The sequence below is a fragment of the Ammodytes marinus genome (assembly GCF_949987685.1).
Source record: "Ammodytes marinus genome assembly, chromosome: 19".
Classification (NCBI taxonomy): domain Eukaryota; kingdom Metazoa; phylum Chordata; class Actinopteri; order Uranoscopiformes; family Ammodytidae; genus Ammodytes; species Ammodytes marinus.
The window spans coordinates 313,225-332,251 of NC_137223.1; the positions used below are offsets into that span (position 1 = coordinate 313,225).

The window sequence follows — 19,027 nt, forward strand, 5'->3', positions numbered from 1 at the left end:
TGCAATTTAAATATTACAAGGAGATACAATTATTAAGAAGAAAAAGAGCAGTGAGTTGGTTGACTATTTATTTTATGTGTTATGAGGTGTACTCAACATGACAAAAATATTATCATTGAATACGTGGTTCTGGACTGCTGTATGATATATGATATGGATATAATGTGCCAATCAAAGTTGTTATCAACCTACATCCCTGCTTTCCTTTTCTTTTTTTTACAATGTAGCTGATACAGGTAAGCTTGATTGTAGATGATGGCAATGTTTTTTTATTACATGTACACTCAATCATCATAACCCTGAGAACAAGTTTTATGATCATTGGAAGTGAAAAATTACTTTTTTTTTGCTCTTCCAATGCAGTGTTGATATTTCTCATGTTTTTCTGAATTTACTGAGTCATTGTAATGAAAAACACATTACCTGTACAAGTCCTCAAAGTTTGTAATACTGGTAAGCCATCTCTTGTTTTTCACACAGGTGGTATGTTTGTAATACTGATAAATGTTTCTATATTTAGAATGTCAACAGAAAAAAAGAAGACTTTATACATTTTGAAACTGTCCTCAGATACTTGTCAAGGAGCGGTGTGTTGTTTGGTTTTTGGGTAACTTTTAAGCTAACTTGAGTCAAACTGTATCCTCTTGAAAAATATTCAGTTGTAAAAGTAACAAATTGATTAGTTGCTTCTTGTAATGGAATTATTCATGTTTCAATTTTTTGCTTAAATCTTGCATTATGAATTTAAGTAGTTTACTTGAGGTTAAGTTTCTTGGTTCTTTATATATAAGACTGCAAATTGTTTAAAAGTTCAAGCCTATACAGTACACAGTGCAATTGTATTGTGTTTCCAAATGTTTTGAATCTATTATAGTGTAAGTTGTTAAATGATTTTAAACCAATGTTAAATAAACAAGGGTGCCACCTGTGAAACACTGTCAAATCTAGAATGAAATAGGCCTTTGTGTTTTGGGCAAGCTGAACAATGCTGTAAAATAAAAACTATTTATATTAAGAAGACTGGTCATTGCCTACAATAGCCTGAAGAAAAAAACATTGTTGTCATTAGGTTAGACTAAAATAAATCCTTACACTTTATACCAATATTCCAAAATTGAGTTTGGGGTGTAAATACAAGATATCCCAAGCTGAAGTTTAAAGACCACTTTGACAGAAAACAATAGCTTTTCTTGTTTTTGTTACTTCATAAAGTTTGAGCTTCTTTTTGATATTAAAAGGTGAAGTCAGCGATTCTGGAGAAGGCATGTTCTCAAATCCCTTTTCTTTTTAGTGTACACAGTAGTTGATTGTGAGGAGATATTCACTGATATGGACATAACGCTTTTTTTAACAACAAGCATTCTCCAGAATTGCCGACCCCACCTTTTAAAAAGAACATTTTCACTTTGATCAGCTGGAGGGGGAAAGTTCCTCTGAGTTCATTCTTAAAACTCTCTCTTTTTTTTTGGACGTGTACATGTGACCTTGGTATTGCGACATGATTGCTTGGAGCATTGACTGTAGTCTATAGCCTATATAAAAGAAGTTTGGAGGCAATCCTCACATGTAAGGGATGTGTAAACCTGAAAGCTTCTGACCAGCAGTTGAAACATTTGATGTGAAAACTGTACGAGTGCATATGAATGTTTTTTTCAATTGAGAATTAATTTCCCCCACTTACTTGCATCAAGCAAAAGACATAAACTATGTGAAAAAAAAGAAAAAAATAAGAATAAGCCTATGGCTTTAAAACACATGCCTTGCCTATTTGCATTTGGTTAATGATTAGGCTACCTGGTGGTAATTTCGCCTTCCATGAATAGGAGCGTGAACTGAATTTGAGCAGCTCTCTAAGCTAAACGTGACAAGCAACACGAGGATTCTCTCGAGAACGTCAGGTTTCTCTTACAAGAAAAAAAAAGTTCCCCTTAGCCTACATTTCCGGGTCCTATGACTTATCAGGTGGTTTCTGCTATCGGGAGGAGGAGGATAATTTGAAAGTAGGGGGGGCGAACCAATGTCATTTCTGTTGCATCTGGCCCTTAGCCCTCTCACTTCCCAGTCCAGCCCCGGTTCACACAGCAAGCTCCTCACACAGGGAACAGTCTACATGCGCGAGAAAGCAGAAGCTCACATCTGGGTTAACCAAAAAGTTCACACTGTCACTCTCAGCATGTCCGGGGCCTCGGTGTCTGAGTGCAAGGAGTACTTGTTTAAAGTGCTGGTCATCGGGGAATTAGGCGTCGGCAAAACCAGCATCATCAAGCGCTACGTGCACCAACTTTTCTCGCAGCACTACAGGGCGACGATCGGCGTCGACTTCGCACTCAAAGTTATCAACTGGGACAGCAAGACGCTGGTCCGGTTACAGCTGTGGGACATCGCAGGTAAGGACACAAAAACAAACGCTCAGTTCAGCTTAAACGCGCGACTTAAGTGGTGTATCAGATGGGTTTTGGATGGAGCAGTCAGATGGTGTCGTTTTTTGCTGTCATGGGGCCACAGGTGTCAATATATTCAACCCAGAAAAGTGTTTACTGTTTAGGGAACAAGATGTGAGGTTTTAAATTGTCAGACGGCCAAGAACTTAAAGAAAACGGGAGAGGAATTTCCAGCAGAATATACCGGTTGGTCATGTCACGTCATGTTCCACTTCATGATCACACGACAGATCCTAATTGTCACTGGAATGTAGGTCACATTCATTGCTACCGACTGAGCACCGCCCCCTTCCACAAAACTCACCATAACACTCATGTGATATTTTTTTCTCAATGGGATGTAAAAGTGTGTTTATGGGGTTGACTTTGGGAGTTCATTGCCATTATCTTTATTACAGGTGGTTCTGCTTATCACAATGTCACTTATATTCTCCCATTGTCCCTGTCCCTTTAATTTAACTGTCAGTGTTTCTGCAAATGATTTCAGTCAACTTCACTAAGCTGGTCTTCCTCTAAACTTGGCACAAACCATATGTGCATTCCAGTAGCATGGGTAAGCAAGCCGAAACAAAAACAAGCAGGAGAGTTGTAAATAAAAGTTCCTCACAAGCAGGCGGGCAAGGAGTCCTGCACAAACTCTTACTGTTTGTCATGTCCAGGCACTGAAATATCACAGTGTAAACCATGTAGTATGAGAATGATATGCCTGAAAGTACAGCAGGTTAGGGAGAATGGGACTGGGAGGAAAACATGATATGGGCACACCAACAAAACCTTTAATGGGATAGTTGAAGTATATTTGAAGTGTGGTTGTATGAGGTACAGTACATATGCATAGTAAGTCTGTTACCTTGTGGAGATGGCAATTAGAGCATTCATTTCAAGCAGTTTTGGGAGCGACATCTCTGTAGTCAGCCTTGCACTGTTGCAGAGGGGTCCAGATGAAACGTTTTTTTTTCTTTATACAGTATATAATTTTTTTGCAGACTTCTACGCTGCACTCGAGTTGCGTAATAATTAGCGAACTACGCTTGAAAAAAGTGCAGAAATACATGGCTACTGGCCCATGCAGTGCAGCATACCCTGCAAATCATCACTGAAAAAATCCTAAATTTAGAGTACAAATGAATGGATATTTATTTTTTAGGTAAGCGGTTATGCCTGGTGAAAAAAAGATGTTTCGCTGGCCCCTTCTGTCCTCCTCCCCAAACTCCTTAAAATGGCTGTGTTTAACGCCATCTCCATAAGGCAACAGATATGCATAAGTACTGGCTATTGTTGAATCAGCTGGAACAAGCTGGGTGTGCCCTTGAACATTGGTTGGATTAGGATAGTCTGTGATGTCCCATTAGCCTCTTTCCTTTCATCATTGGTTTTATGAGTTAAAGTATGTGACCAGACAATTTGTGGTGGATATTTTTTATGTTGGGTGTAATGAGATTGCGCGTGTGTGTGTGTGTGTGTGTGTGTGTGTGTGTGTGTGTGTGTGTGTGTGTGTGTGTGTGTGTGTGTGTGTGTGTGTGTGTGTGTGTGTGTGTGTGTGTGTGTGTGTGTGTGTGTGTGTGTGTGTGTGTGTGTGTGTGTGTGTGTGTGTGTGTGTGTGTGTGTGTGTGTGTGTGTGTGTGTGTGTGTGTGTGTGTGTGTGTGTGTGTGTGTGTGTGTGTGTGTGTGTGGAAGGGTTGGGTAGGGTCGTCACAACAACTTGCATTTCTGTCACCGACTGATTGGTAGTATGGGCCAAATTCTGACACTTGGGGCTCTGGCAGCCGGAGCTCAGTGTACAGGGGCATCTGTGACTTAGTGCCAGTGAAGGCCATCTGCCGGTCATAGCCAGACAGCACTCCATCAGAGGATCTGACTGCGAGGGGTGAATACAACGCAGACACACACAGACACTTGGACAGACTGATATCATTCAGAGAGACAAGGGAACGTGCTTACACATATTTGGGGGAACAGAATCGTTTTAGACGCACTGTGACGAGAATGGAAGGTTAAGGTTCGATTTACACGGACACTAAACCTCATTGTTCACACCTACCCGAGGAGCGGCCTAAGGGACACTCAGAGGCTAAAATAAGCAAACGAGACGTGGGCGTGAAAGGGCGAAAGCTAGAGGTATATTATTTACCAAGTCATTTAAACCATGCAGCCATTAAGCCATTCAATCGTGCAGAAAAGGAGGAGGAATTATTTTCTTGGCAACACTAAGATCAACTTTAGAGTTGCGTTGTCTTCTACCATCCTTGATACTAATTACGGTCCGTTGAGAATGATAGTAATCAGAGGCTTTTACAAGATAGGGGGCACCATGGGAGGCAAGAGTGAAGCTTCCGGCTTTCACACCCACTTTTTATTTGCCCAGAATTTGCTGTTCTGTCCTCTATTTGTCTATTCTAGTGGACAAGATGATTACCACCATGGTAAGCCTGCACCTTATAGGCCCAAACATTCCTGTAGAAGATGACGTCGCACATGAACAGAAGATATGGAGTTTTTCTTCCATATATTGTAAACTGTAGTCATGTCAGAAAATCCCATTTTTATATTTCTGTGCTCAGCGCAACCAGTGCTTCCAACCCCAAGAGGTCTTAAATTACCGTAGATTTGATAGGATAAGAAAACATTAATTTGTCTAAACAACATTCTATTGATATTTTCTGACTTTTGTCCAACATTGGCTTTTGTCTGAAACTCCAGATACTCATTTTTAAGCTTCTGAAAATCCTTCACATGAAGCAAAGTGGGAACTCATACCTCGTGTTCACACTTACATAACATGTGAATAGGGATCGTTTGGTCTATAAATAGCAAGAAGTGAGTGAACAGGTCCACTCACACCTTCCCAGGGACCCCCCCTTCAGATTCCTCTTTGTTTCTCAGATATTTAGTATACTGCCACTCAAGACAAAGACGAAACCACCATATCCGCACAAACTCGAAAGTGAAAGTTTGCATGAACAATTCCTTAACTGATGATCAAAGTAGTTCCTAAATCATTTTCTGTCGACCATCTGCTATGAAAAAACTTGTTTCAGCTCTAGTTGGCAACCATTTCCACTGAGCAAAACTTAATAACTGCCAAACAATTTAGCTCTGTTTGGCAATTGAGAACAGTGCATACTAAAGATGACAAACATTTTAAAGTGCACAATGGGACCAATAAATGCCACCAGTATAGAAGGAGCAAGGGTCTCCTGCAAAGAGCAGAGTGGACTTATGTAAGACACAGGAAAAAACAACATAGGGTCTCATTAATGCTCCTTAGTATAGATTTTACACAGGAGGTGGTGAGTGCTGTCAAACACTTCCACTTCCATACAATCTCCCATAATGGAGGTGATTAACTGAATTGAGATCAGGTGACTGCAAAGGCTAAAGCATATGATTCACATCGTTTTCATACTTATGAAACCTTTTGGCGCCCTATTTAAAAGCGACTGGATTTCTTATGTTTCTAGGATTCTTTTTTCTTTAGTTTGACACAAAGGATGCTCCTGAGTGGTTTCCCCCTCTTTCATTACTTTCCTTGCTATTCAAATAACAGTCATTGCAATAGATTTTGTCACTCCACTTCCACACAGTCATTATCTGTTAGTGTTTGTGTCTCTGGTGCATTGTTGCTTGTTAGTGGTACTGTGAAGTATGAAGTGTTTTACTGCTCACTCTTTGCTATCTTTTCAATATTAAATATGCTACAATTATATTTCATGGTAACATTTACCTTAATAGGGATTGTGAAAAAGAAATATCTCAAGATTATTCCAGATTTCCGAAAAGGCTCTTGGTACATGCATATTTAAAATGGGTCACGTGTAGTAATTCTGCTTAAAATTCTAGTACAAATATTATCGTTTTGAGTCCAATTGCTCAACCTTGTGCCAAGGCTTTACGTCGATCAGCCCCGAGCAAGTTGGAAGGTGAGGGCAAAACAATGGTAATTCCACTTAAAGGTTGTGGATTTTCCCACAACTCAGATGTGTTTTAGTGCTGCAGGCAGTGGTAAGCTGTAGTAAGTCACTCCTCACATGCTGCTCACTGGAATTTGAACGTGCCAGTCATGTGCTGTTCACAGTCGCTCTCTTGAAGCTTGTGCTGAAGACCACCTTAAAGGGGTAGTTCAGTATTTTTGAAGTGTGGTTGTATGAGGTATACTTTTGCATAGTAAGTCTGTTACCTTATGGAGATGGAGGTCATTTTAAGGGCGTTTGGGGGGGACATCATTGTAGTAGTCAGCATTGTACTGTTACAGAGGGGGCCAGAAGAAAAGGGCTTTTTCGCCAAATATATAAATGCTTACCTAAAAAATTAATATCAGTTCAATTATACACTGAATGTAGGAATTCTTCATTGCTGATTTGTGGTCTGATACACTGCAGTGCACCTGCGGGAGTTGGCTGTCTGCAGGTGCAGTACAGCATATCAGTCCGCAATCGGCAGTGAAAAAATCCTAGATTTAGCATACAATTCAACGGCTATTTATTTTTTTGGTAAGCATTTAAAGGCGTGGGCGAAATTTCTTTTTCTGCTGGCCCCCTCTGCCTCAGTACAATGCGACGTCTCCCCCAAACTCATTATAGTGACTGTGATGAGTGCGATTTCCATAAGGTAACACTAACAATGCATAAGTACCCCCCCATAGAACACCACTTTCAAAAAATCCTTATCCATCCCTTTTATGCCTGGACCCTGTGCCGCCTCGTTAGTGTAGTTGTCGGGAGGGCGAGTTGGGGAAGTTTCACAGCCAGTTGCCTCCTAACAACAGACTGGAGGCTGCTGCTGTTTCTACTGCCGTGTCTGGCTTGGACAGTTTCTATGGTAACCCACCCACAGGATGGCAATGTGCACGGCCATAATCGGGGTTGCTAAGGGCTGTGGATAATGATGAGACTTTTCTTTCTGTATCTCCCACACAACCAACATGAGATGAGATGATACAGTGGCTGGCTGTAACTAAACCCATTTCTTTTTCATCATGTAGCCGCAGATTCCTGACGTGTTCACGTGTTTTCAGGGTGCAGAATGCCAGGAACTTGACTTGAGGTCATGCACACCAGTACTCATCATCAGTGTGCTAGACTGAACTGAAATGTCCTTGTTTGAAGCCTTTGGAATTCCACATTTAGTTCACTGTCTACCTTTTGTACGGACATATCCAGACATTACTCCTCCTTAGTTGGTGGGCATGAGCTTTTAAGGCGGCAGATCACGTCTTTGTTCTCTCCGGCAGTCTCATGCCCCTGTGGCTTTCACTGGGTAAAGACTCCATTGTTCTTACATTTCTTCCCAGTCCTGTGTTTTACGCTGATTGGGTTAGAAGCACATGCGACTCGTATATCATTTAATGTCATTTCATTAGTCCTTTACTTAGAAAGACATACACATTCCTTTGCAGGATTATGATGAAATTATTAAAAAGAACACACATCATCAGATCAGTAAGGCAAGGCAAGGCAAATTTATTTATATAGCACAATTCAAACACAAGGCCACTCAAAGTGCTTTACAGGGGCAAGATTAAAATACATAAAACACATTAGAAGACATTTAAAAGCGAATGAAAAGAAGTAAAACATTTAAATAAAATAAAAAGTACAGGTTAAAATGGAAACAGAAAAGTCTTCAGACTCGATTTAAAAGAACTGAGGGTTGCAGCAGACCTCAAGTTTTCTGGGAGTTTGTTCCAGATATTTGGTGCATAAAAACTAAAAGCTGCTTCTCCTCGTTTAGTCCTAACTCTTGGGACTGTAAGTAAACCTGTCCCAGACGACCTAAGGGCTCTGGACGGTTCATAACGTATCAGCAGATCAGTAATGTATTTTGGCGCTAAACCATTTAGTGCTTTATAAACCAACATCAGTATTTTGAAATCAATTCTTTGAGTGACAGGAAGCCAGTGTAAAGACCTCAGAACTGGGGTAATGTGATCCACTTTTTTGGTCCTAGTGAGGACTCGAGCAGCAACGTTAGAGCAAGTAACATTACATAAAAAAAAAATCTATCAATTTGTTGACTTCTGTGAGCATTGAGAATTAACATTGACAAAGCAGGGAGACAACACACTGTAAAGACATGGCTTGAGAGAAATAAAGAGCTTCAGAGTGATGGATGGACTACACTTTCAAAATATTGTAATTTTATATCCAGCTATTGAAATGTGCAGCCATTACAGACTATGTAAATCTATACAATACAAACATAAAGCAAACTATAGATCGGTTCACTGAATTCCAATTTCTTTTTGCTGTTTATTTTTCATTAAAGAATAATTTGGGGGATATTCTCTAGAGAGCTACAGCAGTACATTGATCATTAGAAAATTGTATCCGCAACTATTTTAAGAGTTGGTATAACAGTTTCATTTATTTATGAATAATTACAGTATAAACTAGTTCCAGCATCCTAATTGTGAGGATTCAATGTTTTTCCTTGTCCTACATGATAGTAAACTAAATATTTTTGTGGGTTTTAGACTGCTGCTCGGGCAATCATTATTTCAGAGAAATTATATATACAAAAATAAAAGTACTACTCACAAAAACAGAGAATATCTCCAACCTCATCATTTAACAACATAGCACACAGTGGGAAGAGGGAAGTAGCTTTTATCTAACAAAGCAATACATCAAACCGAGCAGAATATCCTCCTATCCATACGTATTGGGTTTATTAAAAGTAGCAGAATGATTATCAAGACTTGCCTATGAAACTTGAAAAGGTCAGGCATCATGGGATTTGCAGTCATTTAATGTCAGAGACGTCTGCAACCAACCATAGCGACTTATCAATACCCCACAAGTCATTAGAGCCTACAGCAGTCGGGTGTGTATCTGTGTGCAACCGCAATTGAGAATATTGACTGATTTATAATCAACCCCGTATGAGTGTTTTTCCATAAACCCCCCTTGTCTCCCGGGAGGGAGGGAGGGAGGTTAACACCCCCCGAGACCTGAAACTGTCAGAAAATCAAGTGAAGTGTGGAGTCTTGACAGTGACATGCTGTCAAGGCCTCTCAGGGTTTATTGAACTGTTTTGTCCTTAGTTCCTGTAATGAATGAATGATCACGCTAGTTCTCTGGGTTTATTGGCTTAATTTTAAATTCACAACAAGAGGCAGAAAATAAAGTAGAATACTGACTGCTTAAGACACACACTGCTATGCTTTACAGGGGCAAGTCGATGTGTGCATGACAACCTTGGTTGTTGCCCTTTATTAAAACCGTGTTATAAATATTGGTAACACTTTACAGTAAGTATACATTAATTAACTGTTAGTTAATGCTTAGTAAATGCCTAATAAACATTAACTCATCATTAACTTACTGTTAATAAATGCTTAGGCAATGCTTAATAAACATTAACTAAGTATTAACCAACTTTTATTACCAATAATAAGTTGGGCTCTGTCAGACCTTGCAATAGAATCAAAAGAAGACGGGGGCCTTTTTGAATAGTCAAACCAGTAATTTCTTCCTATCTTTCTCCTTTACCTCCACTCTGCTGGAGCTCTACAAGGTCCGGAAACAAAAAAGCCTTATTTCAGTCTATCGGCTCTTCATCCCACTGTGTCGTGTCTCTGGTGAATTCACCTGGGGTTACATCACCTAAAATTAGACTCTCAATTATGAGCAATTACCGTCAGGCCTGTGAGCCCCACAGTGTATTCACTCTCTGGCTCACACCCGCACTGCGCCACGCCACTCCAGTTCCTAGAGCGTGGCTGGGTAAGTACCTACAGTGAAAGTGAAAGTATATGCTTCTTGGAGAAGCTGTGCTCACAGTTCCTCAAATCCTTTTTCTTGGTTCATTTTCTGTCTTTGAAAGTGAGCTTTGGAAGCTGTCAACCGTTTAATACACTGTACAATTACACTTGCCCCGTAGGCTCTCTTAAATTGGAGCTGTCTTGCAAAGATATTAGTCAAATCCTGTCTTTGGAGGTCTGATGTAATTGCAGAGACTAAATCTATAAAATTAAAAGTGAAATGAGTGGGTGCTAAAGAAGCAATCAAAAAACTAAATCTAAGGGAAATGTTTTAGATGCTATATATTTACATCAGGGTCAGGGTTAAATCTGTAAAAACCCTTTTTACTTTCGTTGATAATCAGCATTTTGTGTACTTCATAAAGAAACATCAATTATATGTGCTTGTGAATATAACTCAGTTTTGCCATACTTTTAAACACGTCAAGCTCTTGTGAAAGATACAACATACAAAAGCTCTAAAACAGGAACCATGACTGTGTGTGTGTGTGTGTGTGTGTGTGTGTGTGTGTGTGTGTGTGTGTTTGAGAAACAATTGTCTTTTTGAGGAAAAAAACACTGCTGTCATCTGAGAGTACAACAGGCTAGCCCAGTTTCCCCCGGTTTCCCCACCCGAATAGACGGCTCTAAACAGAGTGCTTCCAGACCCTACTACTTGCTGTAGTTTGGTCTGGCTTTGCGAGACTATCTGAGAGTGAACCAGACCTGAACTTTCTGAAACCGTATTGTAGATGTTATTTTTACCGTTGGCTCCAGGCATGAACATGAAGAATTATTTTGAATAATCTCAACAACTTTCTGTTGAAAAATGTTTTGCAATCCAGACTGAATATGATTCAGTGGTCTGGCCATCTTGTGTTCAGTTCCTTTAGCTGCAGGCGGTGACAACAAACATATCCGTTTGGTTCTCCGGTAAAAGAGTGAGCATGACAGCTCGGATACAAGGCCTATTTTTACAGTTACCAACTGACCAATTTAGGTTACATATTGAGGTAACCAATTTATAGGTTATAACGTTTTTTTTTATAGTGATCTGGCTTAAAGTTTTAAATTATCGTGAGATGCATTATCATCTGGATTCTTGGTTTTTAGTCTTTTCATGGGCTTTGTTGACAGTAAGAAAAATATACAGTAATGGCAGCCTTACAGTATTGTTTCAGTTTTTTTGTCAAACCAAGTTGGTTAAGTTGGAGGCTCCACCAGTAGCTGTTACTGTTGTGCATGCCTAGCAAAAAACACAAGTGCTGAACAAAGGCAAATAGAGGTTTATTGATGGAAAGATATAGCGGAGAAGGTGCCAGAATGCTTCACATGAATGTAAATACAGTTACCTGAACTTTCCATCAGATAGGTATGCTTGAAGCTCGACGTCAGCCGAGCGTTAATCTAGCAGAGTTAACCTTTCTCCAGTTGAATTGCTGATCAGATTCACTTCCCCCCCAAAGAACGCCTCAGTGCACTGCACACTCAGGCAAAGGTGAAGTGAAGTGGGCGGACATTTAAAACTATGTTAGAGCGCTGGTCCTGCAATTCTTTTTCTCTAAAACCTATCCCCTCTTCATTTTAGATATGTTAAAAGTATTGAGATTTACTTTCACTATGACTTTTAGAGTTCTTAAGCCTTAGATCTGCCTGTAGTCATTTTCCATGATATGGTGGAATCCTGAAAAATTAATATACTTCAAATACAAAATAACAGTGAAAGACACAATTCAGCTTAGGTTGATGTATTGAATCGCAGTCAGTAGATTTAAGAAAAGAAAAAGAAAACCTCTAAGCGTTAAGTATATAAGAAAGAGGCCTTTTCAGATTGATAGTGACACACACCGCTATTTAATTCCCCTTGCTTTGGCTTTGTGAAATATCACCTCCCAGGTTTAGTCAGTAGAATGACTACAGCATATAGGCTCATTTATTCGGCAGATCACCGCTCCCATTCTCTGTAGAGTATAAAGTAGGTCCAATAAGAACCATCACCATATTGAGGGAAAGTGCTGAGCCTCTCACTGAGTAGAGAAGAAAAATGACATTTCAAAGTCTTACAACTTTTCAGGGGTAACAAGCTTTTTTAACATACTTTTTTTTGGACCCCCCCCCCCCCCAGGTCAGGAGCGATTTGGGAACATGACACGGGTGTACTACAAAGAGGCCGTGGGGGCGTTCGTGGTGTTCGACGTGACAAGGGGCTCCACCTTTGAGGCCGTTTCTAAGTGGAAGCACGACCTGGACAGCAAAGTGAAGCTGGCTAATGGCACTCCCATCCCCTCAGTGCTGCTCGCCAATAAATGCGACCAGAAGAAGGAGACCTCCAACAACACAGCCTTAATGGACAATTTCTGCAGAGAGACGGGCTTCCTGGGCTGGTTTGAAACCTCGGCTAAGGTGAGAGGTCGATACATCAGACGGAGAAGAGCCATTAGGCACACACACGTACAATTTGCATAAATGCGCTTTCCCATACATTCCTATTTATATATCTGTTCAACTGGGTTATTTTTTTTTCAATTATTGTTGCTCTATGCTTTTAAACCAGGATTCAGAAGCATGAAATGACCAAAGTTAGGGCTCATATTAAAGGTGGAGTAAGCGATTGCTTCTTGTCGAAATCACATTTTGTCAAAATCTGTGAATATCTCCTCACAAACCCCTACCTGTCCGTACTGTGTGTGCGCTCAAAATAAATCCAGTGTAAATCCAGTACGGACAGGTAGTGGATCGTGAGGAGATCTTCACTGACTTGAAAAAAAGCGATTTTGTACAATAAGCGTTATCCAGAATTGCTGACTCCACCTTTAAGTTTACATATTTCCTTTCAAAGCTTCTCGAGTTATGGTCCAGACCCGACATGAACAGAAATTGCTTGGAATCTGATTTAAACACATGAGCATGACTTATGTTTGTGGCAAATCAGATGCGATAAGGGCTTTTGAAATGCCCACATAGCCGAATAAAAACAAATGGAGACATGGGATTTTTTACCATTTTATTGAATGGCTTTCTTCACTTTTTCATGGCAGACAGGAAATCTCAAGCCTCGAGGAAGGGAACCGGGCCCCTTCCGAATGGTGAAATCACACTGGTTACACTGTGGCTATTGTGAAATGGTTACATGTCGTGACTGTTTTTTGTTCAACAGTTTTAAACATGAAAAATGGAGTCAGCGATTCTGCGTTTTGTAAAAAAAAAAAAAAAAAAATGGTCAAAATCAGTAGATACTTTTCACGGTTCTCTGCCTGTCTGTACTGTGTGTGCGCTGTTCATACAAAGCCTAGGCTCTGTAAATTGGCATGTTGCTAGCTATGGGTGGCCCATTTGTTTACATTTCCCTTCTTTACATTACATTTTTACAGAGCCTAGGCTGTGTATTAAGACCACCCCCCCACCTCCCCCTCCCAGCACACAGGACAGTACTGCCAGGAAGCGGATCTTGAGGAGATATTGTGGACATATTATTTTGATTGAGACAACAAGTGATATAAACAACAAGCGTTCTCCATAATCGCTGACAACTCCTCCAAATTCAGTGTTGGCAGTTTGTAGATAAGAGTTTCAATTGTTTCATAAATCTTTGAAACTTTGACTAATTAAATTTGCGAAAAACCTTTTTTTTTCAAAACCAGCTGTTAATACCATCCATGCACGACATCTATGGACATTTATCTTTCCAACCAGTGAAGGGATATGTTGGACAGCTGGTGTGATAAGGTATCAGGTGAAGTTGATTGATGTTGCAGCCCGGAGCTGTGAGGGTTTAGAGGAGTACGGCCGAAAAAGATAATGTTCTGTATTGTTTCTCCTCAACTTTGGTCATAGTTTGGTGTTCGGTGTGTTTATGCTTTTCTACTTTTGTCCTTGTGTTGAGAATTCTGTATTATGTGATCATTATTGATGCAAAGCAGTAGTTTAATGATGAAGTATCAATTATGTTATACACTGTTGGGTAATTAAATATTTTACAATGCATAGATATCATTTTCCTAAGTGAATCATGTTTTGTATGTAACATTTATATCTGTAAAGTAAGTAGTAACTATGGCTATGAAACAAAATGCAGTGGAGTTTGAGTTTTCCCTATGAAAAAGCTGTAATGAAGTGTAAAATGTGAAAAGGATTCAAGTATAGTAAGTAAGTACAGTCCTTTTCTACTTGAGAAAATCTACTTACTTACTTTCCACAGCTGTCTGTCTGTGTTGTAAGGCAAGTTGTGCTGTAATAAAGTGATCAGCAGTTAACTCTGTGAGAGCACGAGGATGACGCAAACAAATGACTGCATGTTGTGTGCATGTGCCGACTCATGTGCAGAGAGGAATGACTCCCCTTTGAAAGGTGCATGCTTGTCTGACGAGTGATCATGGGGGCTTTGTGCCTCGTGGGTTTGAGGAAAACAATTAGCCAAGAGATGCTTAGAAACACACACACATGTTAAACAATGCCTTTCTTATACAGGATACTGACTCACTGTTGTAGGGTATGCCTTGATGAGTTTTGGCAGCCGCCAGAGTAAGCTATATTACGCCTCAAAATGACCTTAGGCCCCGCAGCTGTGTCCTGTTGTTTATTTTTAATTTTTTTTGCCATTTCCTTGTGTGAAAGTCATAAAGTGTTGTCGGTTAATGTGTCACTCAGTCACATATTGAAGGGCTCTTCATTTTCTGTTGGTTCTAAGCAGCCATTGCTATGCTGTAGTCAAGTGCTTTAGTCAGTCTACTGTGGAGGTTCCTGCGTCGCTCTGTACTCTTTGAAGTTATCTCAAGTTATCTACAGTGATGAATGATTATGCAAATGATATTTTTCTCCGATTTTCCTAAATAGTCGATGCAAATGACAGTCAGTACAATTTTCAAGTCATCAACCGTTAAAGTATGATTCAAATTTTATTGAACAAACCTCCAAATGATAACGGTATTTTTTTCAAAAATAAAAAACTCAAAATGCACCGTTCCAAATTATTATGCACAACAGAGTTTCAAAACATTTTACAAGTTGTAAAGAAATAAAAATGGTCATTTGTTGAATTTGCAGGATGTGAAGGTCATATTTAGTGAAATCAAAAGCTATTTCAATCAAAAACATCTTAACAGGCCAAGTTACATGTCAACATAGGACCCCCTCTTTGATATCACCTTCACAATTCTTGCATCCATTGAACTTGTGAGTTTTTGGAGAGTTTCTACTTGAATATCTTTGCAGGATGCCAGAATAGCCTCCCATAGCTGCTGTTTTGATGTGAACTGCCTCACAACCTCATAGATGTTTTGCTTGAGGATGCTCCAAAGGTTCTCAATAGGGTTGAGGTCAGGGAAAGATGGGGGCCACACCATGAGTTTCTCTCCTTTTATGCCCAAAGCAGCCAGTGACACAGAGGTATTCTTTGCAACATGAGATGGTGCATTGTCATGCATGAAGATGATTTTACTACAGAAGGCACTGTCCTTCTTTTTGTACCACGGAAGAAAGTGGTAAATCAGAAACTAAACATACTTTGCCAAGGTCATTTTCACACCGTCAGGGACCCTAAAGGTGCCAACCAGCTCTCTCCCCATGATTCCGTCCCAAAACATGACTCCGCCACCTCCTTGCTGACGTCGCAGCCTTGTTGGGACATGGTGGCCATTCACCAACAATCCACTACTCCATCCATCTGGACCATCCAGGGTTGCACAGCACTCATCAGTAAACAAGACTGTTTGAAAATTAGTCTTCATGTATTTCTGAGCCTAGTGCAACTGTTTCTGCTTGTGAGCATTGTTTAGGGGTGGTCGAATAATAGGTTTATGCACAACTGCAAACCTCTGGAGGATCCTACACCTTGAGGTTCGCGGGACTCCAAAGGCACCAGCGGCTTCAAATACCTGTCTGCTGCTCTGTAACGGCATTTTAGCAGCTGCTCTCCTAATCCGATGAATTTGTCTGGCAGAAGCCTTCCTCATTATGCCTTTATCTGCACCAACCCGTCTGTGCTCTGAATCAGCCACAAATCTCTTCACAGTATGATGATCACACTTAAGTTTCCATGAAATATCTAATGTTGTCATACCTTATCCAAGGTATTGCACTATTTGACGCTTTTCGGCAGCAGAGAGATCCTTTTTCTTTCCCATATTGCTTGAAACATGTGGCCTTCTTGATAATGTGGAACGTCCTTCTTAAGTAGTTTTTCCTTTGATTGGGCTCACATGGCAAACTAATTATCACAGGTGCATGAGATTGATTTAAATGATCCAAGGTGCCCTGAGACACAATATCATAAATGAGTTAAATTGAAAAACAAAAAATGTAAAGTTTATGACACTTCAATCCAATTTGCATAATAATTTGGAACACGGTGTAGAGATTACTCGTATTCATGGAGTTCACTGTCTTCCATTTTATTTTGAAACTCACAGATTCGAAGAAGTAAATGTGGGTAAATACAGAACCACGTTGCTTCTTGTCAGATTTGCAATTATTTAATAAAATGGTTAGTACATTAGAACCAATGGACATAGTAATTTTCTTTTATGCAAGCCTTTTTTTATATCTTGTGTTAAAAAGAAAAAGAAAACAAGCACTTGACCTCTGTTTGAGGTCTTCTTTCTTTTTTGTTAACATCTCTTTTACTACAGAGCGTGGAAAAGGCCATTTATATTCATTACCTCTTCAACCCACGGGGTGACAGCTTGTGGCCACAGTGTGAAGGCCAGAGGCAATGGTGTCAGATTGGCTCCATGGAAGCCACTGCTGTCTTTTAGCTGCTGCTTTATCAGGCTGTGTCATACATAAAGGGGGTTAGGGGACTTCTAAAGCTATGCGGAAAAGAGGTATAATGGACTGCTATTCTTCTCCCTTAACATGGCTTGCTACAAGTACTGATGGGCAAGCAGATACAAGGAACGGACTAGCCTAGTGAATGTATTCTCACGAAGGTGTAAATGAATATGTAATATATGTTTTAATGTCTTATTATCACCATTCTGAGGCACTGTTTTGACCTTTTTATCCTAGGACAACATCAATGTGGACGAGGCGGCACGTTTCCTGGTAGAGAATATCTTGGCCAACGACAAAGGTTTGCCATATGAGGAGAACAATGGAGAACGCATCAAACTGGAGCAGGAGACTGTGGCTGCTGAGAGCAAGTCAGGCTGCTGCTAACTGGCAGTTAGCACCTACATGGTAGCCATCCTGGCTGGCTATGGCGGGGTCTCACCCGAATATGAATTTTTTTCAAAGCTCGAGAATCCTCTTCTCCCTGCACAGACGCCCGTTTGACCTTCACATTGTAGCTCTGCATAGGCCAGAAGAGAACCCTCTTTTATCTTCATGTTGTCGCTAATGTCGTCGCAGCCCCCCCCCCCCACCAAGCTCTGTTTTTTCTTTATTTGTCCCACACTCTCGAAACCACAGGATCTTCATTTCTGTGTTTCTCTCACTGCAAAATTTCCCTGATTGTGTATTCCACCGCCAACTATGAACTCAACCTAGCCCGACACACTTCAAGCCTGATACCCCACCTGTTGACCAGAAAGCCTCTGAAGCCATGAGTTGGGGCTGCACAGTAAAAAACCAGTGTACTCTTTATTTCTGTCATCTTGATCTGTCAGCTAACATTTCTGCGTGAAAAAAGTCCAGTTACTGTTTCGTGCCTATTCAGTTACTAACATGGATAATGCCCGTTGAACGATCAATCACACAAATCATGCACGTTGGTGTTTCCAGCTGTTCTTAAAACTAGCCCTGTGTAAAAAGTATTCTATTATGATGTCATATAGCTGTAAAATTATTGTCATATTTTCTCTGAAATAATGTGCCCTAATACGTTTTGTTGTTGTTGTTGTGTATATAAGAGGGGAACACATTTGGTTGTTCACCCAAACATTTAAAAGGACGCAGATGAACAATACAGTATTTCAGGAAAAAAAGAAAACTCTATTAATGTTACTTACTGAGAAATCTCTGTTTGATTGATTCTCCATTGGTATGAGAATGTAGATCTGATTTACAGTGATGTACTTTTTAAGAATGTTGTTGGGTCATGCATTATACACATGGTGAGATGTTATACAAGCGGAATCTGACAGAGGGCTACGCTCTCTTGTACATAGGGATGGTAATCTATTGAAAGTGTTCAAATTAAATATAAAATTACTTTTTAAACATTGAGTTGAGATTCAGTTTACATGTGAAAATACTTTGAATATAAGACCAAAATAGAATAAACATTTTAACAGATTTTTTGTTTTTGTCGACTATTACTTATAGTCTGTATGATATCAAATGCTTGTATCTGTCAAAGTGATGCATGATGTAGCAAAACACTGGAGCAACTTTTGGCATTGCCTCACATGCTCCAATTCAGTCAGAATTTGATTTGATCATATCGAAATGAAACACTGAGGTCTGCACTATACACTGAAAGCACAGCATACAGCTGAAATACAGTATACACATTTGGTTTCGCTGTGTGTATTATGTTGTTCATTGTCCCAAGCAAATGAGCAAATTTAGATTATAAATGTAGTTATATTTTTTCAATTAAATGGCTTTCCAGAAATTCTGACAGTTTAATTTCCCAAACCTTGATAGTCTGCATGTGTTTAGAGTCACCATTGGGATATAGTTGTGTCCCAGTAGTTGGAAAAAAAGGCTTGTGTTTCTGTACAAAACATTTAACGCTATTCATATTGTGTTAAATTTCCCCCTCGTAGAATATCCTAGCACCACTGTCTAAATCTGTATGGGTGAAAAGTAAGACTCACAGTGTGTGTGAGAGAAAGAGAGAGGGGGGGGGGGGGGGAGAGAGAGAGAGGATCATGTGATTCCGCTCAAGAAATGTGCGTGATAG

The 19,027-nt window shown here is 40.0% G+C and overlaps 1 protein-coding gene across 1 annotated transcript; it reads left to right on the forward strand.

The window, feature by feature from the left end:
• The first annotated feature begins 2,069 nt into the window (after positions 1–2,069).
• On the forward strand, positions 2,070–18,415 carry rab32a (RAB32a, member RAS oncogene family). Its single transcript, XM_080048004.1, has 3 exons — positions 2,070–2,387; positions 12,308–12,585; positions 17,188–18,415. The coding sequence occupies exons 1-3, from the start codon at positions 2,111–2,113 to the stop codon at positions 17,335–17,337; spliced, it is 705 nt and encodes a 234-aa protein (XP_079904130.1). The 5' UTR covers positions 2,070–2,110; the 3' UTR covers positions 17,338–18,415.
• The last annotated feature ends 612 nt before the right edge of the window (positions 18,416–19,027 follow it).

What these genes read in the sequence shown, in the direction of transcription:
- rab32a (XM_080048004.1), top strand. Translation starts at nt 2,111, where the DNA reads ATGCGCGAGAAAGCAGAAGCTCACATCTGGGTTAACCAAAAAGTTCAC. An exon ending in ACAGCTGTGGGACATCGCAG is followed by an intron (nt 2,388 to 12,307) that starts GTAAGGACACAA and finishes CCCCCCCCCCAG; the next exon opens with GTCAGGAGCGATTTGGGAAC. An exon ending in GGTTTGAAACCTCGGCTAAG is followed by an intron (nt 12,586 to 17,187) that starts GTGAGAGGTCGA and finishes TTTTTATCCTAG; the next exon opens with GACAACATCAATGTGGACGA.